This window comes from Pteropus medius, unplaced genomic scaffold, assembly GCF_902729225.1.
Source record: "Pteropus medius unplaced genomic scaffold, Ma_sr-lr_union100, whole genome shotgun sequence".
Lineage (NCBI taxonomy): Eukaryota > Metazoa > Chordata > Mammalia > Chiroptera > Pteropodidae > Pteropus > Pteropus medius.
Genome location: NW_024349519.1, coordinates 28,746,876 through 28,764,999, shown reverse-complemented (window position 1 = coordinate 28,764,999; position 18,124 = coordinate 28,746,876). Strand labels below are relative to the sequence as shown.

At 45.7% G+C, this 18,124-nt stretch overlaps 1 protein-coding gene across 1 annotated transcript in view; it reads right to left on the bottom strand.

Annotated features, from left to right (window-relative positions):
• CACNA1A (calcium voltage-gated channel subunit alpha1 A) overlaps nucleotides 1-18,124 on the bottom strand; it is a 205,288-nt gene that overhangs the window by 168,283 nt on the left and 18,881 nt on the right. The window contains 1 exon segment of the mRNA XM_039882761.1: nucleotides 631-736. Coding sequence (XP_039738695.1) covers nucleotides 631-736 — 106 coding nt within the window.

Here is an 18,124-nt window from a genome sequence, read left to right as displayed (position 1 = left end):
GGTTCAAACAAAGCAATTGTAAAATGTCATTTCCGAGACGATCACGGAAATGTGGTTATTGGCCGGATCTCGGATGATCCCAAAGAACCACTGTTAATTGTGTTGGGTGTGAACACATCACTGTGGTGACTTAAGAAAATGCCCATATTTTTAGCAGTGCAGACTTAGGTACACAGCCATGAAGTGACATGTTGTCTGGGATTTGCCTTAAAATACTTTGGCCAAGAAAGAAAAATCAAGGAAATAAAAAGGGACAGAAAATATGAATGAGGGAAAACCTTGACAACTGTTGAACTGGATGGTGGATTTATTGTACTGTTCTCTATATTTTGGTGTATAGTCCAAATTTTTCACAAGAATTTTGGTTTGAATGGACAATGTGAACATTCTCACCCATTCCTCCCCACAGGTGATACCAGGTCTGATGCAGGGTAACTGGGGCGGGGGGTGGCAATGAGGGCATCTCTCTCCTAGATTATTTGTGTTTATGGAAGTAAGGCTTCCTGAGCCAGGGGCCCACCATCCACCTCTTGGCTCCAACACTGAGAGCCCCCTCTGCCCTCTGCCCCCACTGCCACATCAGTTTGCCACAAGAGTGAAGGAGAAACCCCCAAGAGAGACATCACTCACCAATCGTTCAGACATGGGGGTCTTGTCATCATCAGGTAGGTGCTGCTCCAGGGCGAGGACGATGCAGTTTGCTATGATGGTGGCTAAAATCATATATTCAAAGGGAGTATCAGCGAATTAAGGAAAATCTTTCCAGCTTCTTTAGGTTCACAGCAAAACCGAGTGGAAGGTACAGAGATTTCCCATGTGTCCCCTGCCCCCCACATTCACAGCCTTACTCCCCACATCAGCATCCCCAGACTGATGCATTTGTTACAATCAACGATCCTACATCGACACATCTAATAACTCAAAGTCCATAGTTTACGACAGAGTTCACTCTTGGTGTTATGCGGTCCATGGGTTTGAGCAAATTATCGCGACACGTATCCACCATCGCAGTCTCATACAGAGTAATTTCACTGCCCTAAAATCCTGGCAGATGACTTTTTGAAGAAAATGTGGACATTCTTCCTCTATCTCACCTCCAACATTCGTTAGGCAAATATGAATTCAGCACCTACTGTGTGCCAGGCCCTATTCTGGGCCCTGGAGACACTGCTGAGAATAAAATAGACAAAAATCTCTGCCCTCGGGGCGGAGAACTGAGTAAGTGAGACAACTACCTTATATAGGACGTTAGAAGATGGTGAATGTTATGGAGAAAAAAAGCAGGAAAGGAGGTCAGGGTTGCAATTTAAAATACAGTGGTCAGAACTGGCACCAAAAGCAGGAGCAGCAAAAAAAAAAAAAAACAATAAATTGGACTTGTCAAAATTTAAAACTTCTGTGTGTCAAAGAGCATTATCAAGAAAGTGAAAAGACAACCCACAGAATGGGAGAAAATATTTGCAAATTATATGTCTGATAAGAGTCTAGTATCCAGAATATATAAAGAACACTTATAACTCAACAATAAAAAGACAAATAACCAATTTTAAAAAATGGGCAAAGGGCTTGAATAGACAGTTCTCCAAAGAAAATATTCAAATAGCTAACGAGCACATGAAAAGATGCTCAATGTTATTAGCCATTAGGGAAATGCAAATCAAAATCACAATGAGACACAACTTCACACCCGCTAGGATGACTAGAATTAAAAAACAGAAAACAGGAGGTGTTGACAAGGATGCGAGAAATTAGAACTGCTGTGTGTTGATTGTAGATGTAAAATGATGAAATGTAGCTACTCTGGAAAATAGTTTGATGGTCCCTGAAAAAATTAAACATAGAATTACCATATGATCCAGCAATTCCAATCCTAGGTATATGAACAAAATAAATGGGCATGTTCACAGCAGCACTATTCACAATTTCCAAAGGTAGAAACAACCCAAATGTCCATCAAGGAATAACTGTTAAACAAAATGTGGTATATCCATAAAATGGAATATTATTCAACCATAAAAAATGAAGTACTAATACACGCTATAGTGTAGTTGACTCTCAAAAACGTGCTAAGTGAAAGAAGCCCAACACAAAAGATCTCATATTGTATGAATTCCACTGATGTGAAATGTCCAGAACAGCCACATCCATAGAAACAGAAAGCAGACTGGTGGTTGCCAGGGGCTGGGGGAGGGGGAATTGGGGAGTGAGCGCTTCGTGTTTTATAACTAGACAGAGGTGACAGGTGCACAACACGGTGGGTGTACTAAATGCCACTGAATTAATTACATTAAAATGGCTAATACTGTTATGTGAATTTCACCTTAATAAACAAATAATATGGTGGCCAGGGCAGGCTTCTGAGTAGCTGACCTTTCAAGACCTGAGGGAGGGCAGAGGCAGTTCCCAGATGCAGCAGTCCATCTCCTTCCACACAAGCTCCTCCCCGCATCCTGGGAACTCTCCTCCGTGTTGATGAGGTCATCAGAAGGACCCACTGGAGAGTCTGCACTTGGGAAGGGTCTGTCCTGCTCAATTCATATTAGAGCCTGATCTGCTGATCAGTTGGTGCATGACAATGTCCCCTGTCCCCCTGTCAGACCTGTAGAAGCACACTCGAGTCCAACAGCCTCGATAAATGGAGACGGCAACCTCCGAGAAGGAGGTTTAGGTGTGAAGAAACGGAAGTGAGAGGGAGAAAGCCATAGGATGCTCTTACTCTGCAGCAGGGTTTTCCAACCTCGGCACTACCGACATCTGGGGCCGGATCATTCTCTGGGGTGGGGGCCGTCTCGTGCACTGTAGGGTGTTGAGCGGCACCTCTGGCCTCCACTGAATTCCAGTAGCACTCCCTCCTCTCCGATTACGACAACCAAAACTACCAAAACTTATGACAACCAAAAGTGATCTCCAGACATTACCAAGTGTCCCCTGGGAAATCCACTGTTGTGCAGAAGGATCAAATAGAGTGTCGTGGTGAACTTGGCCATGTTAAGCCACTGTCTTCCTCCCAACTTTCTCCCTTGGCAATTTAACTGGCTTCAGTCTCCTCTTTGGCCCTAGGGCTAAGTTTGGCATTTTGGAAGCTCCACAAAACCAAGGGATCTTACGGGCCGGAGGAGGAGTTGGAGCATATACCCACGGAGGAGGAGTTGGAGCGTATACCCACTTTCCAGGTGGGAAAACAGAGTCTGAAACAGAAAAGCTGGGAGTGAAAGTCTACATAAGCCAGGAAAACCAGGCCTTCTTTGTCACCAGCCCCAGCCTTTGCCTCGAGCTGAAAGCAGCTGAGTTGCACTCCATGCACACTCTGAAAAGCAAATCTGAGACTCAGGGCAATTTGGGGAGCCAACAAAAGCCAGCCTTGCCGCCGATCGTCTCTGATTGGCTTCCTGCCTCCGAGCTGACAGTCATTAGAGCACAGAGAACAAAGCTGGGCTCTGTTGCACAAATACTCTATTCTGCCTCACCCTGCAGCCCGGAAAATAAGAGACAATATTTGTACACAGAGAAGCAACGCCAAGCCCTTCCCTGGCCTCCCCTTGCCGAGGCTTCTGAAGTCATGATTTGAATCTGATGATTTCGCTTCCACTCCTTGCCACTAGCTCTCTGCTCGCTTCTGCATGAAGCTACCTTTTCGTTCCTCTGGCCCCCTGTCCCCCTGACCCCTAACAGCTGGGATGTGACTTCCTTTACATGAGATTCAAGCTGAGGTTCCAGGAAGCATCCCAGAAAGCCAGAAGCAAGCAGCACTTTTATAGACTGCATTACCAGGGTTTCAGGTGCCCAGTGTTGCCTGGATTTCAGACCCAGAGCTCCCTGGGTACAGTGATGAAATCTTAGTCAGCATACCAGCAAACAGAACAAGGCTGCCTCCTCCTCCCTTATTTCTGCTTCTTAGTTCTTGTCAAGACACAGCCACACTGGCTATGAAATTCATCTTTCCATGCACCCACAGACCCTGCCAATGTCCACAGATATGCCCCCAAAGGGAACCTGTAACAGTGACCTCATATTCTTGTCAACCAGTTCGTGGTCCAAGAACCAGCAGCATCGATAGCACCCAGTGAAATTCAGGGTCTCAGACCCCAAGCCGACCCTCTGAGTCAGAAGCTGCATTTTAGCAAGAGCTTCAGGCAAGCTGTGTGCACACTGAAGTTTGGCAAGTGCTGCCTTAGATCTATTTCAGGGGCAGGAGGAGCCCAGGTAATTGTGGCTTTGAGTCATCCCAAAAGAAGTGGGGGCTCCTCTTTCTCTCCCAAGCTTTCTCCTCCACGTTCTGACCCCAGAAGGAGAATTCAGCAGTCCTGGTCTTCTGCCGCCACTCAGACAAAGGGGCTGATAAGGGGCTCTTGATGAAACAAGAGCAATGTTGGAATAAGAGACAGGCAGAAAAGAAAATTATGACTTAATGCAAGTGGAAGTATTCATAGCCTCCCCATGACTCCCATTTCACTCAAAAGCCAGGTCCTCCCGGCGGCCAGCAAGGCCCTGCAGGACCCGCTCCCATCACCTCCCTGCCCTTGTCTTCTCCATTCTGCCCCTTGCTCTTGTAGCCGCAGCCACATTAGCCTCCCTCCAAGTTCTCCAAACACACCAGGCGTGCCCTGCCCCCGGGGCCTTTGCACCTGCTGTTCTTGCTCCTGGGACGCTCTTTCCCCAGAGACTCACACGGTTCCCTGCCTCACTTTCTTTAGGTTTTTACTCAAAGTTCGCAACCTCAGTGAGGCCTTCAACCACCTTTCCTTGCTTTTCCCTTGGTCTTTGTCCCCAGACAAATATCTGCTATATTTTCCTTCTTTATCTCATTCACTGTTTGTCTTCCCTCCTAGACTGTAAGCTCTGTGCAAGCAAGGATTTTTGTCTAGTTCGTTCACTGCTTTGTCCTCAGCACCTTCGAGAGCATGTGTTATATCTAGTAGGTGCTCAATAAACATCTGTGCAAGGAAGAAAGGGTGAGTGGGTCCTGCTTTCTGCACCTCTCCCCCGGCTCCATCTCATGCCAAGTCTCTGTGGGCACGTTAAGAACACAATCAGCTCCTTGAAATGAACAATGATGTGGCTGGCACACAGACAAAGATGGGGTACTGAGTTCCTGGCATGGGAAGAGATGCTTCACCCCAGGCAGAAGTCAAAGGCGGTCCAGGCAGGGGGAGTCAGGCTTTCTCAGCCCAACCCCAAGTTGTGCCTGATCCTCCCGATTTAGAAAGCCTGGGTTCTAACTCACAGCTGCGGTGAGCAATGCCTCTGCTAGATGAGCTGAGCCTTCCTGTTCCCAGATTGGTTGGGGAGAAAGCACCTGTGTCAGCGGGATCCAGAATAATCAGCCAGCCGAAGAGGCCAAGGGGAGGAAGGGTTGGAGGAGAACAGATGAAAGGAGAGAAGCATCCCTGATGGGAGGAAAAGCTGGCTCCTAAAATGGCCTGTGAAAGGCAGGGTAACGAACAGCCCTGCAGGCAAGTGCAGATGCACAAAGCTCCCCCCACAATTAAACTGATCAGGACCCACAGAGGCCCTGGAGAGGGGCTGTGTATGACACTGGAAACGACCAAGTGATTCTTCCCAGGGAGGAGGGCTGCATCTGCTAACAGAAGCTGCTCCTGGGATCCAGAACATCAAGGAAAATCAATTTGCAAAGTGAGCATGGCTGATGGTTCCAGCCCCTTAGCAGGACCTTGCAGAATATCCAAGTAATTTATCCTTTTTGTGGTGTCCCCATCCCCATCTCATTTCCAACCCCCTGTGGTTGGTGTGAAAATCCAATTAGGTTTGTTAACTCATCAAGGTCTTGCCTCTACTATGGGGCTGCCTGGTGGGTGTCTTCTGAGCAAACAGATACTTTATTGAGTCAACCAAGCAGTTGAGCTTGTGAGGAGAAGCCAAACGGACCTTCCTTTCCTGTTAGTTCCATGCTCATCACAATTACCAGGAAGAGTGGGGGATACCAGGACTCAGATGGATGGGTGAAGAACGTATTCCTTGCTCCGCTAAACCAAAGCCACAATTTAATTCAGCAATATGATCAATGACCATGGGGCCATTAACAGGCGTAACAACCATAATTACAGCTGCCATTTGTTGAGTGCTTTGTTGGGCAGACACCGTGCCAAGCACTTTATACTCATTGTTTCAGTTAATTCCCAGCAAAAAATTTACAAGGTGGGTTCTGTTGCAAGCAAGGCTCAGAGAGGTTAAATAAATTGCTCAAGGTCATAAGGAAGAGCTAGAGCTCACCCTAAGATCCATGCTCTTTTAAGCTGGTGGTCCCCACAGGCCACTCAGCAGCTTGCCCTTATTTAAAAAGTGGATGGTTTTATCTTTATTTAAAAATTAGAGTTGGGGTACACCTGGGCCTTAACCATATGGATGAGACCAAGTGGAATACACTTCACGTGAGTCCCAAAAAACTGCCACAATTTAACGTAGTAACGATCAACCATCACTTGCTAGTCCACGCCCTCATAAGTCCATATCATGTGGGTCCTATTAATAATCCGAAGGGCCTGCAGTTCTCAAATCCAGGATTCAAACTCTTCAACACACAGTACCAACCAAAAATCAAGCCTAGAAAAGAGCTCTCCAACCAACCAGCCCATCTGCTTGAGTCCAGTGGTGACAACACACTAACAAAGGCAACTCTGATGCTTCCAAGGATGTTTTCAGCACCACGGCCAGTGACAAGAGGACCGCGTTTAATTTCGTATCCACATCCTAGGCAAGCCTGGGGCAGGGCAAGCAAACCCAGCGCCAAATATTAACACTCTCTGAGACATTTGTAAAGACCTACATTTCACATACAGGGTAGAAGCAGAAAAACCAAACCAAACCAAACCAAAACAAACAAAAAAAAACATTCATTTTGTCAGCAAGAAAATCGAAGAGAAAATTAAAAACCTGACACAAATAGATTTAATGTGTCATGTCATTTGTTTTTTAATATTATCCGAGGATTTTCAACACTTTTCTTCTGAAAAGATAAGTCTACCCAGGGCAGCTAGATCATACTTCTGCACAGAAAATTGGAAATACCTACATGAGAAATCATAGAGCAGAGTAGTTGAAAGGGTTTGGGGATCAAACATGGTTTGGATCTTAGGCAAAAGTTTTCTTTCCTGAGCTTCAACTTCCCCATAAAATGTGAAAAGTAGAACATATCTTACAAGGCTTTGTGAGAATGGAAGGAGTAGATAAACACAATACACTTAAAACAGGGCCCAACGTATAGTACATACTCAATAAATGTGTTTTATTATTATTTACTCTAGTTCTTGTGATGATTGGAAAACTCAGTAAGCTTAGGAAAGCATAAGATGGGATTCATCTCATTATGATCATGCAATCAATATTTTTATTACAATTGCTGCTATTAATATTATTAACTTTCCTGTTTCTTTTCTTTTCTTTTGCCATATAAGTCTCACTCTCTTTCCTTCACTGAAGGGTATTAACACTCACGCTCACCATGGCTAGCTAGACCTTCTCTCGATTCTAAAATAATTCCAAGAGCAAAGTACAGTGAATGCATGTGCTCTACTTCCTGAACATCAGCCTCAAAATAAATACTTCACAAATCTGCATTGGACCTTGCAAATAAATACAATCATACAAGAGGTTACCTTTTGTGTCTGGCTTCTTTCACTCAACATAATGTGTTTGAGGTCCATCCACATTGCAGCATGTATTCAGTATATCATTCCTTTTCATGGCTGAGTAATATTCCATTGTATGGACAGACCATCATTTGTTTATCCGCTCATCCATTAATGGGTTTTTGGGCTGATTTAACCTTTTGGATAGCTAGAATAGGCAAATCCATACAGCCAGAATGCAGTTTGGTGTTTGCAGAAGCTGGAGGAAGGAAGGGGGGATCTGAGAGCAACTGCTAATGGGGACAGGGTTTCCTTTTGGGGTGACAAAGATGTTTTGGAATTAGACAGAATTAGCAGTTGCACATTTTGAATGTACTAAATGACACTGAATTGTTCATTTTACAATGGTTAAATCAGGTTATGTGAATCTCACCTGAATTAAAAAAAAAAAAAATCCCTGTTGGTTTTGTTTCTCTTCTTTTCTCTTAATTCTCAGAGTTCCCATCATACGACTTTACTCACTGACTTTTCTGGCTGACTCTTTCTTCAGGACCTTGACCATAAAGAGAAACACCACCCAGGACAACACTTAAGATCCCCTTTTTAAAAAACAACAAATGGTTTTAGTTATAAAAGGAATATGTGTTTATTGTATTCTTCCATTTTCAATTTTTATAATTTACAATGTATCATTTACATGTATCATGAAAAGTCCTTACTGCACCCTACTTCTCAGAGATAACCATCACTCACAGTTTGGTGTTTACCTTCCAGATTTTTCCCGACACACTTGCTGTGCACTGGCTGCTCTCTCTGCCTGGGTTACTCTTCCCCCCGATCTGAGCAGGGCTCATTCCTTCACTTCCTTCAGGTTGTACTAAAACTTATCTTCCCTGACTACCCGATCTCAAATCTCAACCCTGCCAACATACCTCCATCCCTGTTTGTTTTTAGCAGTGTCTCCCATCAAATGAACTATATATTTTATCTCCCTTCTTGATGTTAGCCTCCCTCACTGAAATGTCAGCCCCTTTAGAGCAAGAATTTATCTGATTTGTTCTCTGCTGTGTCTCCACCAACACATAGTAGATGCTCAATAAATACTATTGAATGAATAGAAACAAATATACAAAATCACCTTTCCCCTTTACAAAACTGGGATCATGATACCTAATTGCTGGAATTTGCTGTGCCCCTCATCACACTGGGCTGTTTTCCATATCAGCACATGCGAGTTCCCTCTTTTTTTTTTGGACCTCCCTCTTTTAAAAGGCTGTGCAGTATTCCTGTGAATGGATGCATCATCATTTATTTAATATTCTCCTAAACGCTTCCAGTTTGTCTCTATTACAAGCAAAGCTGTGATGAATAATCTGACCAAACCTCCTTGTGCACTTGTGAAGATTTTTTCTGCAAGATAAATTCCAAGATGTGGAATTGCTGGGTCAGAGGGGGTGCACGCCTGATATTCTCACAGATATCGCCACGTCAACCCTAGATAGTCACAGGGCTATATTTTCCAGTTTCTAAAAAATGAGGTGACTGTGTGTGTGTTTTCCTTCTGAAATCAAATCCATAACGTTAATGTATAAATTGCTCTGTATCAAAGTTTAAATAAGGAAAAATTAACATGACTCAGGGAAAACACACAACCACACGCACGCATGCATGCAAAAGCAAAATGAAGTTCTCTCGATGAAAAAGAGAAAGAAAAAAAAAACAAAACGAGTTTTGAGCAGGAGGCGTTGGGCACTTTAAAACTCTTGGGGTCCCTCTCTTTTTTTCAGAACAGTAAAGTTCTCCAGGGACATCCAAGGGTTCTGAGGTCTCTGTTCCTGATCCAATTTACAACCACGTTCCCTGATGCATTCACTCTACGGAGGAGAAGTCCTTCTCCTCTCTAGCACTGTCACTCCTGTGCAGTGGTCAGTGAAATCCTCTATTTCCTCTGTCTTCTCTATACATGCCATCTACCTCTTGACTTAAACTCAAACCTGGAAATTTTCTGAAAACCATCAATTCCAAGGCAGCTTCAAAGTTCCCAAGTATAAAAGGATAATCCAGCCCAGAGAGATGTCTACCATGTTGACCTTGAAGAAACTCAGGGAGGCTAAGGAGAAGAGCCCCAAGAAAACAAGTGAGACAAAGAAGGACCCTCCTAACCGAGGTGGGGTGAGAAAGGTACCCAAGAAGCCAGATGACGTAAAGAACACTCCCTCTCAATACATGCAGCCAAGGAGAAGGCCCCCAAGAAAGGTGGCAAGGCCAAGAGGTCCCTTCCCCAAACCAGGGAAGTCCATGAAGGTCCCTCTCAGCACCACTGGGCTCAAGAGGAAGTCCAAAGTCAAAGACATTCCCAGCAGTCAAGATGCTGAGACCCCCACAAAAATAAGAGCTGGGATTCAGAATCTAAAAAACCCTGTTACTTTCTATAACCTTCAAGTTCCATGTGGAGAGACCATTATCCCTCGCTTCTTTTGTCATTGGAAGACATTCCTACATCCTCAGGAATGACTAAAACCAACTCCAAGCCACTCCAGAAATGCACACCCAGAAGTGACACCAGCCACCTCCAAAATATCCTTTTCGAGCATTCTTCTCTTTAACCATCACACTTCTCCTTCCAGCTCACTAATATTCTCAGACGCAAACCAACATCCATCCCATCGAGCCCTGTCACACATGAACATCATTTCTCAGCACCCTCTTCTACCTTCATTTCCTTCCTTGTCAACCTTACACAGGTTGGTTGTATACCACTCCCTTGCCTCTCTTTCCCTCCTGGAAAAAGCCCATCCCTGGATGAACCCAACTAGTTGCCTTCCCAGTGCCCGTACAGAGGAACATTCCTGAATGAGATCAATGATCTGTACTGTTGATGGGAAAATCATGATCCTAAACCTCAAATGGGCATTCAGGAATGTCAGTATCCTGGTGGGAGTGACCAAAGTTAGAAAAACAAATATTCTCCCATCATTAGATACCCCACCTTAACCCCTAATCTTCTAGCCACCAACCCATGTCTCACTCCTTTTTATAAAAAAAAAAAAAAGAGTTGATTACATGGGTTACCTCCACTTCCTCACCTCAAATACCCCTCTGGGCTGCCTTCTAGCCCCATCACTCAACCAAAACTCTTCTGGAGAGAATCACCAAAGACCTCCAGACAGCCAAATCCTTGGGCCACTTTTCTTTGCTCAGATTACTTGGCCATGCCCTCCTGTTGTGTTTTCTTAGTTTTCCTCCTATTTTTGTCACTATTTCTCTCTCCTCTTTTTGCTCCTCCTTTCTACTAAATCTGTAATTGTTGGTCTTCTCTGGGGCTCAACCCTAGGTAATCTTCCCTTCTTTATCTATAACCACCCTCTAGTGGGTCTCATGCACCTTGATGTGCCATTTCCACTCATCGCTCTGCTCAGTGTCCTAGGAGAGGCAGGGCTGGCTCTTGCGAACTGTGTCACTCGACTTCTCTCATCTCCTACATTCTGGGTGAGTCTGGCCAACGGGAAGCACCAACAAGATGTTAGAGGGAAAGAAGAGGAGTTGGGGTATTTCTTCTCCCCAGATACAGAGTGAGGCTCCGGTGATGACTGTGTCCTTTTGTGCCTTCTCAGAAGCAACTCAAACTTCATGGGCCCATCTGTATCCATTTCCTAGGGTTGCCTCAATGAATCACCACAAACTGGGTGGCTTTAAACAACATAAATTTATTCTCTTATAGTTATACAGGCTGGAAACCCACAATTAAGATGTCAACAGGCCTGAGCTCCCGCCAAAGGCTCTAGTGGAGGATCCTTCCTGGCTTCTTCCAGCTTCCGGTGGCTCCAGACATTCCTTGGCTGGTGGTCGCATCACTCCAATCTCTGCCTCCATCGTCACAAGACCCTCTCTCTCCCTTTCTCTTTTAAGAACGCATCACAGAACTTGCCCACCATTGCATCCTCATCGCCCATCCCAGTGCCTGGCACACAGCAGGGCCCCCATAAATGTCTGCTGAATGAGAGAAGTAATCCACATCCACTTCATTTCCCTTTAGATCTCAGCAGCAGTCCTTTTGGTATTTTCCACCTTCTCCTCCAGCTGTTGCATCGGCAACCCATGTTAAACAGATTTCCCAGAATTCCTCAAGCCCCCAGTGAACCACCTTCTCTGCTCCCTGTGCACTTCCTCAAATATTTGGGTCTGCCAGGCCTTTCCTCTGCTGGCCCTGCCATCCATGAAGATTCTCCTTGAAGCTTTATCATTAAAAAATAAACCAGCATCTTCTGTGCCTCCAAGAGAAGCTTTTACTTTTGCAAACTCTATTGATTTAATCCTAGAGGCTGCTGGCAGCAGTCCCAGGAGCTTAATCAATATGACAACACCCAGTGAGGCCAGAACATCAAGGAGCCTCAGCCAAAATCTTCTGCTTGGGTCTTCACTGACCCTGACTGAATCTCTAACGACGATGAAGAAAGATTTACAGTCGAGGATAGGATATTTGCAATTACTCCAGGATCCTGCTTAGGTGAGCAAAAGGAAACGTCTTCAGGCTTGAGGTGCTTCAGAGCTATTTGTTAATTTGCTACTACAGTTGATTCCCAGGGGGGCTAAGCAAGCAAGAAACCAAAGACAACAGAGAAAGACTGCAGGTTCTAGAACCTGAGTATAATCTCTCTGGTGAAGTGAGCAGGAGCAGAACAGACAAAGGGGAGGCGGGAAAGAGAAGATGACGATGGCAAGAGTTAAAACTGAATGAGTTAAAACAGGGACTCCTTCACTCCTCCGCAGATGCTAAGTGATCAAGGGAGAAGAAGGCTGTAGGAAGAATAAGGTTGAGGATGACTGAATCGGTGCCCAGCACTTCAGAAACCATTCATCTCCTCAATGGAAAAGTCTGGCAATTCTTTCCCAAATCTTTTTTCAAGATTAAAAAACAGGAAGAGGAAGTAGAAGCCATACGAGAAGAAAGTAGAAGGGAAATAATATTTATTAGCTGGAAGTTTAAATGCATGTTGAGTCTACATAACCCTCACAAGAACATTGTGCTTAGACATCAGCCCCTATGCACAGACGATGAGGTGTTACAGCCCAATATTCCATATCCTGCTGCACTAACGAACAATCTCCCAATCTCAGTGGCTAAAAACACTGCAGGTCAGTTTTCTTGCTCATGCTATGTGTCCATTGCAAGTGAGATAGGGACTCTGTTCTACGCCGCCCTCTCTCCAGCACTTAGTCTGAGGGAGGCTCCATCTCTGTGCATGCATGATGGTGGAAGCAGGCAAAAGGAAACACGACGAATCATAATGCTGACTCTTAAACCTTCTGCCCAGAAGTGACACATGTCATTTCCCCTCACACTCCACTGGCTTAGTCAAGTCACAAGGCCATGCCTAACTTCAAAGAGGTGGGGAAGAGACACTCTGCTGTGTGACTAGAGAGGAACCAGAAATATTAGCTGAGCAAGGTGAAGGATTTCCACTCAGGAAGATTAAAAGGATTTCCACTCAGGAAGGATTTCCACAGTCAGAATCACCACTCCTCATTATCTCCACAGCCAACAAAGTCAAAGAGCTTCAAAGATGGCAGAAGTGGGATCAGAATTCAGGACTACAGAGTCCATGGTCTTTTAGCTCTACTGCCCTGTACATGGCAGGAGTTGAGAATGATAGCCAACAAAGAGAAATATCAGTGGAGGCAAGGGACAGAAAGAACAAGAAAAATAATACATTGAATGTGAGAGACATGGAAGGAACCAGAAAGTTAACTCCAGAGCATATGTAAAGGGATCTTATCTTTAGAAACTGAAACATATCACAAATATTAGGAAGAGGATAGGGAGTTTCACACTCCTTTCAGAGAGAGAGGTCGACAGTAACAGAGAATGAAGCCACATGAGGAAGTAGGGGCACGACCACAAAGAAGACCTGTATGCTTCTCGCTCTTCCTCTGAAAGCTGCTATCTTGGCTCAGACTGAAGGTCCGACAAATACTCGTTGATGTAATAGCAGCCCCAGGAAGCCGAGGCCAGGCTTGCCAGGACTCCCATCAGATGCGCAGTGCCTCCCTGGATGTTTTCCTGCGCGGTTCTGGGAAATCTGGACTGGAGTTGGATGGTGTTCCGGAACGAATGGTGCTGGCTTGGCCTTTCTGACTCCTCCCAGCCCTACCCAGGCCATACTAGAAGAGTGAAAGATCCTGGCTCTGCTGCAGGCGAGAATGCCAAATAGAAGGGTAGGCGAGTTTAGCGTTAGACCACGGGCTGGGGAAAGTGTTTAACATCACTGCCAACAAATCTTTGCCATTTTAGTCTTGAGCAACTATTATGTGCCTCCTAAGTACTTTCTGCATGTTAATTAATTGAGCCCTCTTTGCTTATCTGTCCAGATATCCTTCTGGTCAACCTTCAAATTACATCCAGAATAGTGGTTGCCAGGAGCTAGGGAAAGGGAGGAATGGGAGGTGACTACTAACAGGTACAGGGTTTCCTTTTGGGGTTATGAAATGCTGCGAAACGAAACAGAAGTGACGGTTGCACAACACTGTGAGTGTGCTAAAGGCCACTGAACTATACACCACAAAATGGCAAATTTTAAGTTACATGTATTTTGCCACAATAAAATCTTTTAAAACCGTCAGAATCACCCCTCCTCATTATCTCCACAGCCAACACCGTGTCCCATCCCCACTTAACTGAACCGGTACTATCATCTCCACCCAAATACCCAGCTTCCAAGCTCACCCCTCAAAGTCTGCGCCCTCTCCCTCTTCCCTCTACACAGTGGCCAGAGGGGCCCGTGAACATCTGAGTCCAGGCATATCTCTCCACATTCAGAAGTCCCCATGGCTCCCACCTCACTCACAGTAAAAGTCAAAGTCCTCCCTCAGCCCAGGAGGCCTTGCACAACCTGCCCTGTCGCCTCCCTGCCCTCACCTCCTCCCACATCCCCCCTTATTCACTCCCTCAGCCACTCTGGCTTTCTCACTGTTCCTCCAACTGGCCAAGCATGACCCTACCTCCGGGCCTTTGCATCTGCTGTTCCCTCTTCCCCCAGACATCCTCACGGCTTCCTCACCTCCTTCAAGTCTTGGCTACCTCCTAAGTAAGGACTTACTTAATATAGCAACTGGCCTCCCCACCCCTTCTCCTTGCTGCTTTTTTCTTCTGTTGTCCTTATAATCAAAAGTACTATGCAACTTACTTATTATTTTGTTTGTTGTTTATCCTATGTCTCTCCCGACGAGAATGTAAGCTTATGAAGACAAGGACTTTTGTCTGTTTCCTGTGTCTAGAACAGTGCTTTGCCCACTATATACCCTTGATCAGTATCCAAGAAATAAATGTACAGCCCTATGAGAGGAAGACTGTTTCCTGCCCATTTTATAGAGATATAAAACTGAAACTCATTATCAGGCAGGAAGCTGGTAATGGCTGGGCAGTCACCCAGCTGACTCTGAGATCACAGCCCAGGTTCTCAACCACATGATTGTTCCTTATTATTATCCATGCAGCAAGGATGAACTAAGCATCTACTACATCCCAGGTGGCATTCTCAGTGCTGGGGATATAACAGAGGACAAAAAAGATAGAGTTCGGCTCTCATGGAGATGACACTGTACCTGACTCACCCCTTTCCTGCTCCAAATCTCACCTGCCTTCCTGTTTGGGGAAGGTTGGGAAATTCTGGGTGTGCAATTTAAAATAAGGTGGATGCCAAGAAGGTGGCCTTTGAGTAAAGGCCTGGAAGAGGTGAGGCTACCTGCATGAAGGGGGATGCAGGCAGACAGAACAGCCAGTGCAAAGGCCCTGAGGTAGGACTGTGCCTGGTGCATTTGAAGAAGAGTAAAGAGGCCAGCATGGTGGGAGCCAGGTGAGTGAGGGGAGACCGTGGGGACAAGAGCCCAGAAAGCCTTGTGGGCTTCTCAAGGCACAGAAAATCAGCACTGGGCAAAGAAAATGGTGACTAAGAGCTTGAGAATGAGAGGGGGAAGAAATGAGGGAGAGGGGCCTGAGCTCAGCGTCCCCACCACCATCACCTCCATGTCTTAGACAAATGAGTTTGGTTTTAGGAAAACCCATTCATTCCAGTGGCCTGACCTGCTTTCCTGAAAGACAGGAGCAAAGGAGAGAAGGAGAGGCTAGCCTTGTTTAAAAAAAGGAAGAGAAAAGAAGGATAAACAGAGAAAGAGAAGAGAGAAATAGTGATATATAATAGCACATACTGTATCAGGTTTTGGCAAGGTATAGCCTGTGACATGTTTTTGTAAATAACGTGTTACTGGAAAACAGCCATGTCCATTTGTTTACGTATCGTCTATGGGTGCCTTTCCTACAATGGCAGAGCCAAGTGGCCATGACAGAGACTCTGAAGCTCACAAAGCTGGCGATCTTTACTATCTAGCCCTTTGCATAAAGTTTGTTGACTTCTGAACTATAACAACAACATATAACTGCATGTTAATATATTAAGTACCTGTAGCATGTATTTCTATGTTAATATATAACTATATAATGTAAAATGGTATAATAACTACTATTATAACTAACATCTACATTGAGTGCTTGCTGTCTGCTGGGTACTGAGCTAAGCTTTTTTGACTACATTATTGCATGAAATCTGTTCAACAGCTCATTGAATGAGGAAATTATTATTACTGATTAAGAACACAGACTCTGGAGTCAGACAGCCTGGGTTCAAATACCACCTTTATCGTTTGTGGACTGTGAGACCTTCAGATGAGCTACTGAATCTTTCTGTCCTGGTTTTCTCCTTGTCACAGGGGTAACGACAATGGCACCCACCCCTCAGGGCATTTAGAGGATGAATTTAATTGATGCAAGTAAGGCGCCTGCCATGTTGTCCAGAACTGTTATTACCATAATTGTTTTTATTTGGCAGCCGAAGAAACTGAGGTACAGAGAGGTGAAGTCATTTGCCCAGGCGGTCAAGCCTTTGTGGTTGAGCCAGGATTTGAACCCATGCAGCCATCACTGCCAGAAGCAGGGATCCAGCAAAGTTGGAAAAGGGGCGGTGAAAACTAGGAACCACAGAGCTCATGAGAGGCGAAGCCAGAACATGGCCCTGGGGGGCTCGGGTCTGTCCACCTCTCTCCTCATTGTCCTGGACCTTGGAGTGGTGGGAAGGCGAGGACCTGGCTGGTCCACTGCCAGAAGCAATGAGGGGCTGCTCTTCCGCACTCCCTGGAGGGGAGGAAAGGCCAGTTAAGCTTGAATGGAGGAAGCTAAGACAGTGATAGTCTCATCATCATAGTGACTTGGAGGAGTTCAAAGAAGTGGGCGAGGCTGGGAGGTGACAGGCCATTGTTACAGCTACCGGGCTGACCCTTGAAGGGGCTGGAGACTGGGATCCATTGCTAATACAGCTGGACCAGAATTGAGTAGAATGGGCGCGAGCCATTGTTAACACGTCTGGGCTACAATTTCCCTTGTGCACCTACTTCTGGCTGCCAAGACCCACTCCAAAGAGGGAGGAGCAGGTGAGGGAGGCAGGGGGGTCGCTTCCTGCCCCTGGGACCTGATCCACCTCCGTGGGCTCAGCCTGAGGGGTCTCTCCTAGGTTTCACCTTCAGCAAGATGGTCGCTCGCTTCAGGCATAAGGCTTACCCATGCTCAGCCTCAAGCCAAGGACACAGACTGCCAGCTGAGACTCCCACTACCAGCTCTCTAAGCAGAGTGAGAGGGAAAAGAAAAGCGAGAAGGCACTATCATGTGGAGAGAACCAATAATCACCACCACCAATAACAGTAATAACAGCAGCAAAGTAGGCTTTTTTTCTTGCCACCTGGGAATCTGATTTGTCCTTGTGGAAAAGACAGTGTGATGTGTCCACCAAATCTCCTCGTGGATGCACACATGAATTAAATGTCTCAGTCTCCCCTAGAGTTACATGGGCCACAGGTATTGGCTGTCTTCTGTGACCCAGAATCCACTCTCCCTCCTTTACCCTACTATGCTCAGGGAGAGTGACCTGTGGACTTTCTCATTGAGCTCCATACCCTCTGGCTTCCAGTTGGGTTTGGACAATGGGGAGCCCTGGCAGGAGATGGGAGAGAACATGAAGTCAGAGCATTTATTCTGCTAGCTTCCTCAGGTTGCTGCTTCTGCCAGACAGCTATTTCTCTTTCTTTCGCACTTGCGCTCACGCTCGGACGCTCTTGCTCGCGCGCGCTCTCCCTCTCTCTCTCTGTCTCTCTCTCTCTCTCTCCCCTGCCCCCTTTGTCTCTCTGTTCGTTTTAATAGCTGCCCATATCTCTTTATTCAATTCTTGCTGTGTGTCTTCTGCTTCCTACTGAGACCCTCACTGATATACGATGGGATGAAATTCTGGTCAACAGAATGCTGGCAGAAGTGAAGTTCACTACTTCTGTTACAGGAGCTAGCACATCCTAATACACTTTTAAAGGAATCTCTCCAACCTATTCCATAAAGTTGGCTCCACCCCTAATGCCAGAGAACAGTGTGACTCAAGTCTAAGCCAATCAGAGCACCGCTTTCTGTACCTCCCATTTCCCTGCAGTGATTGGCGATTGGCTCA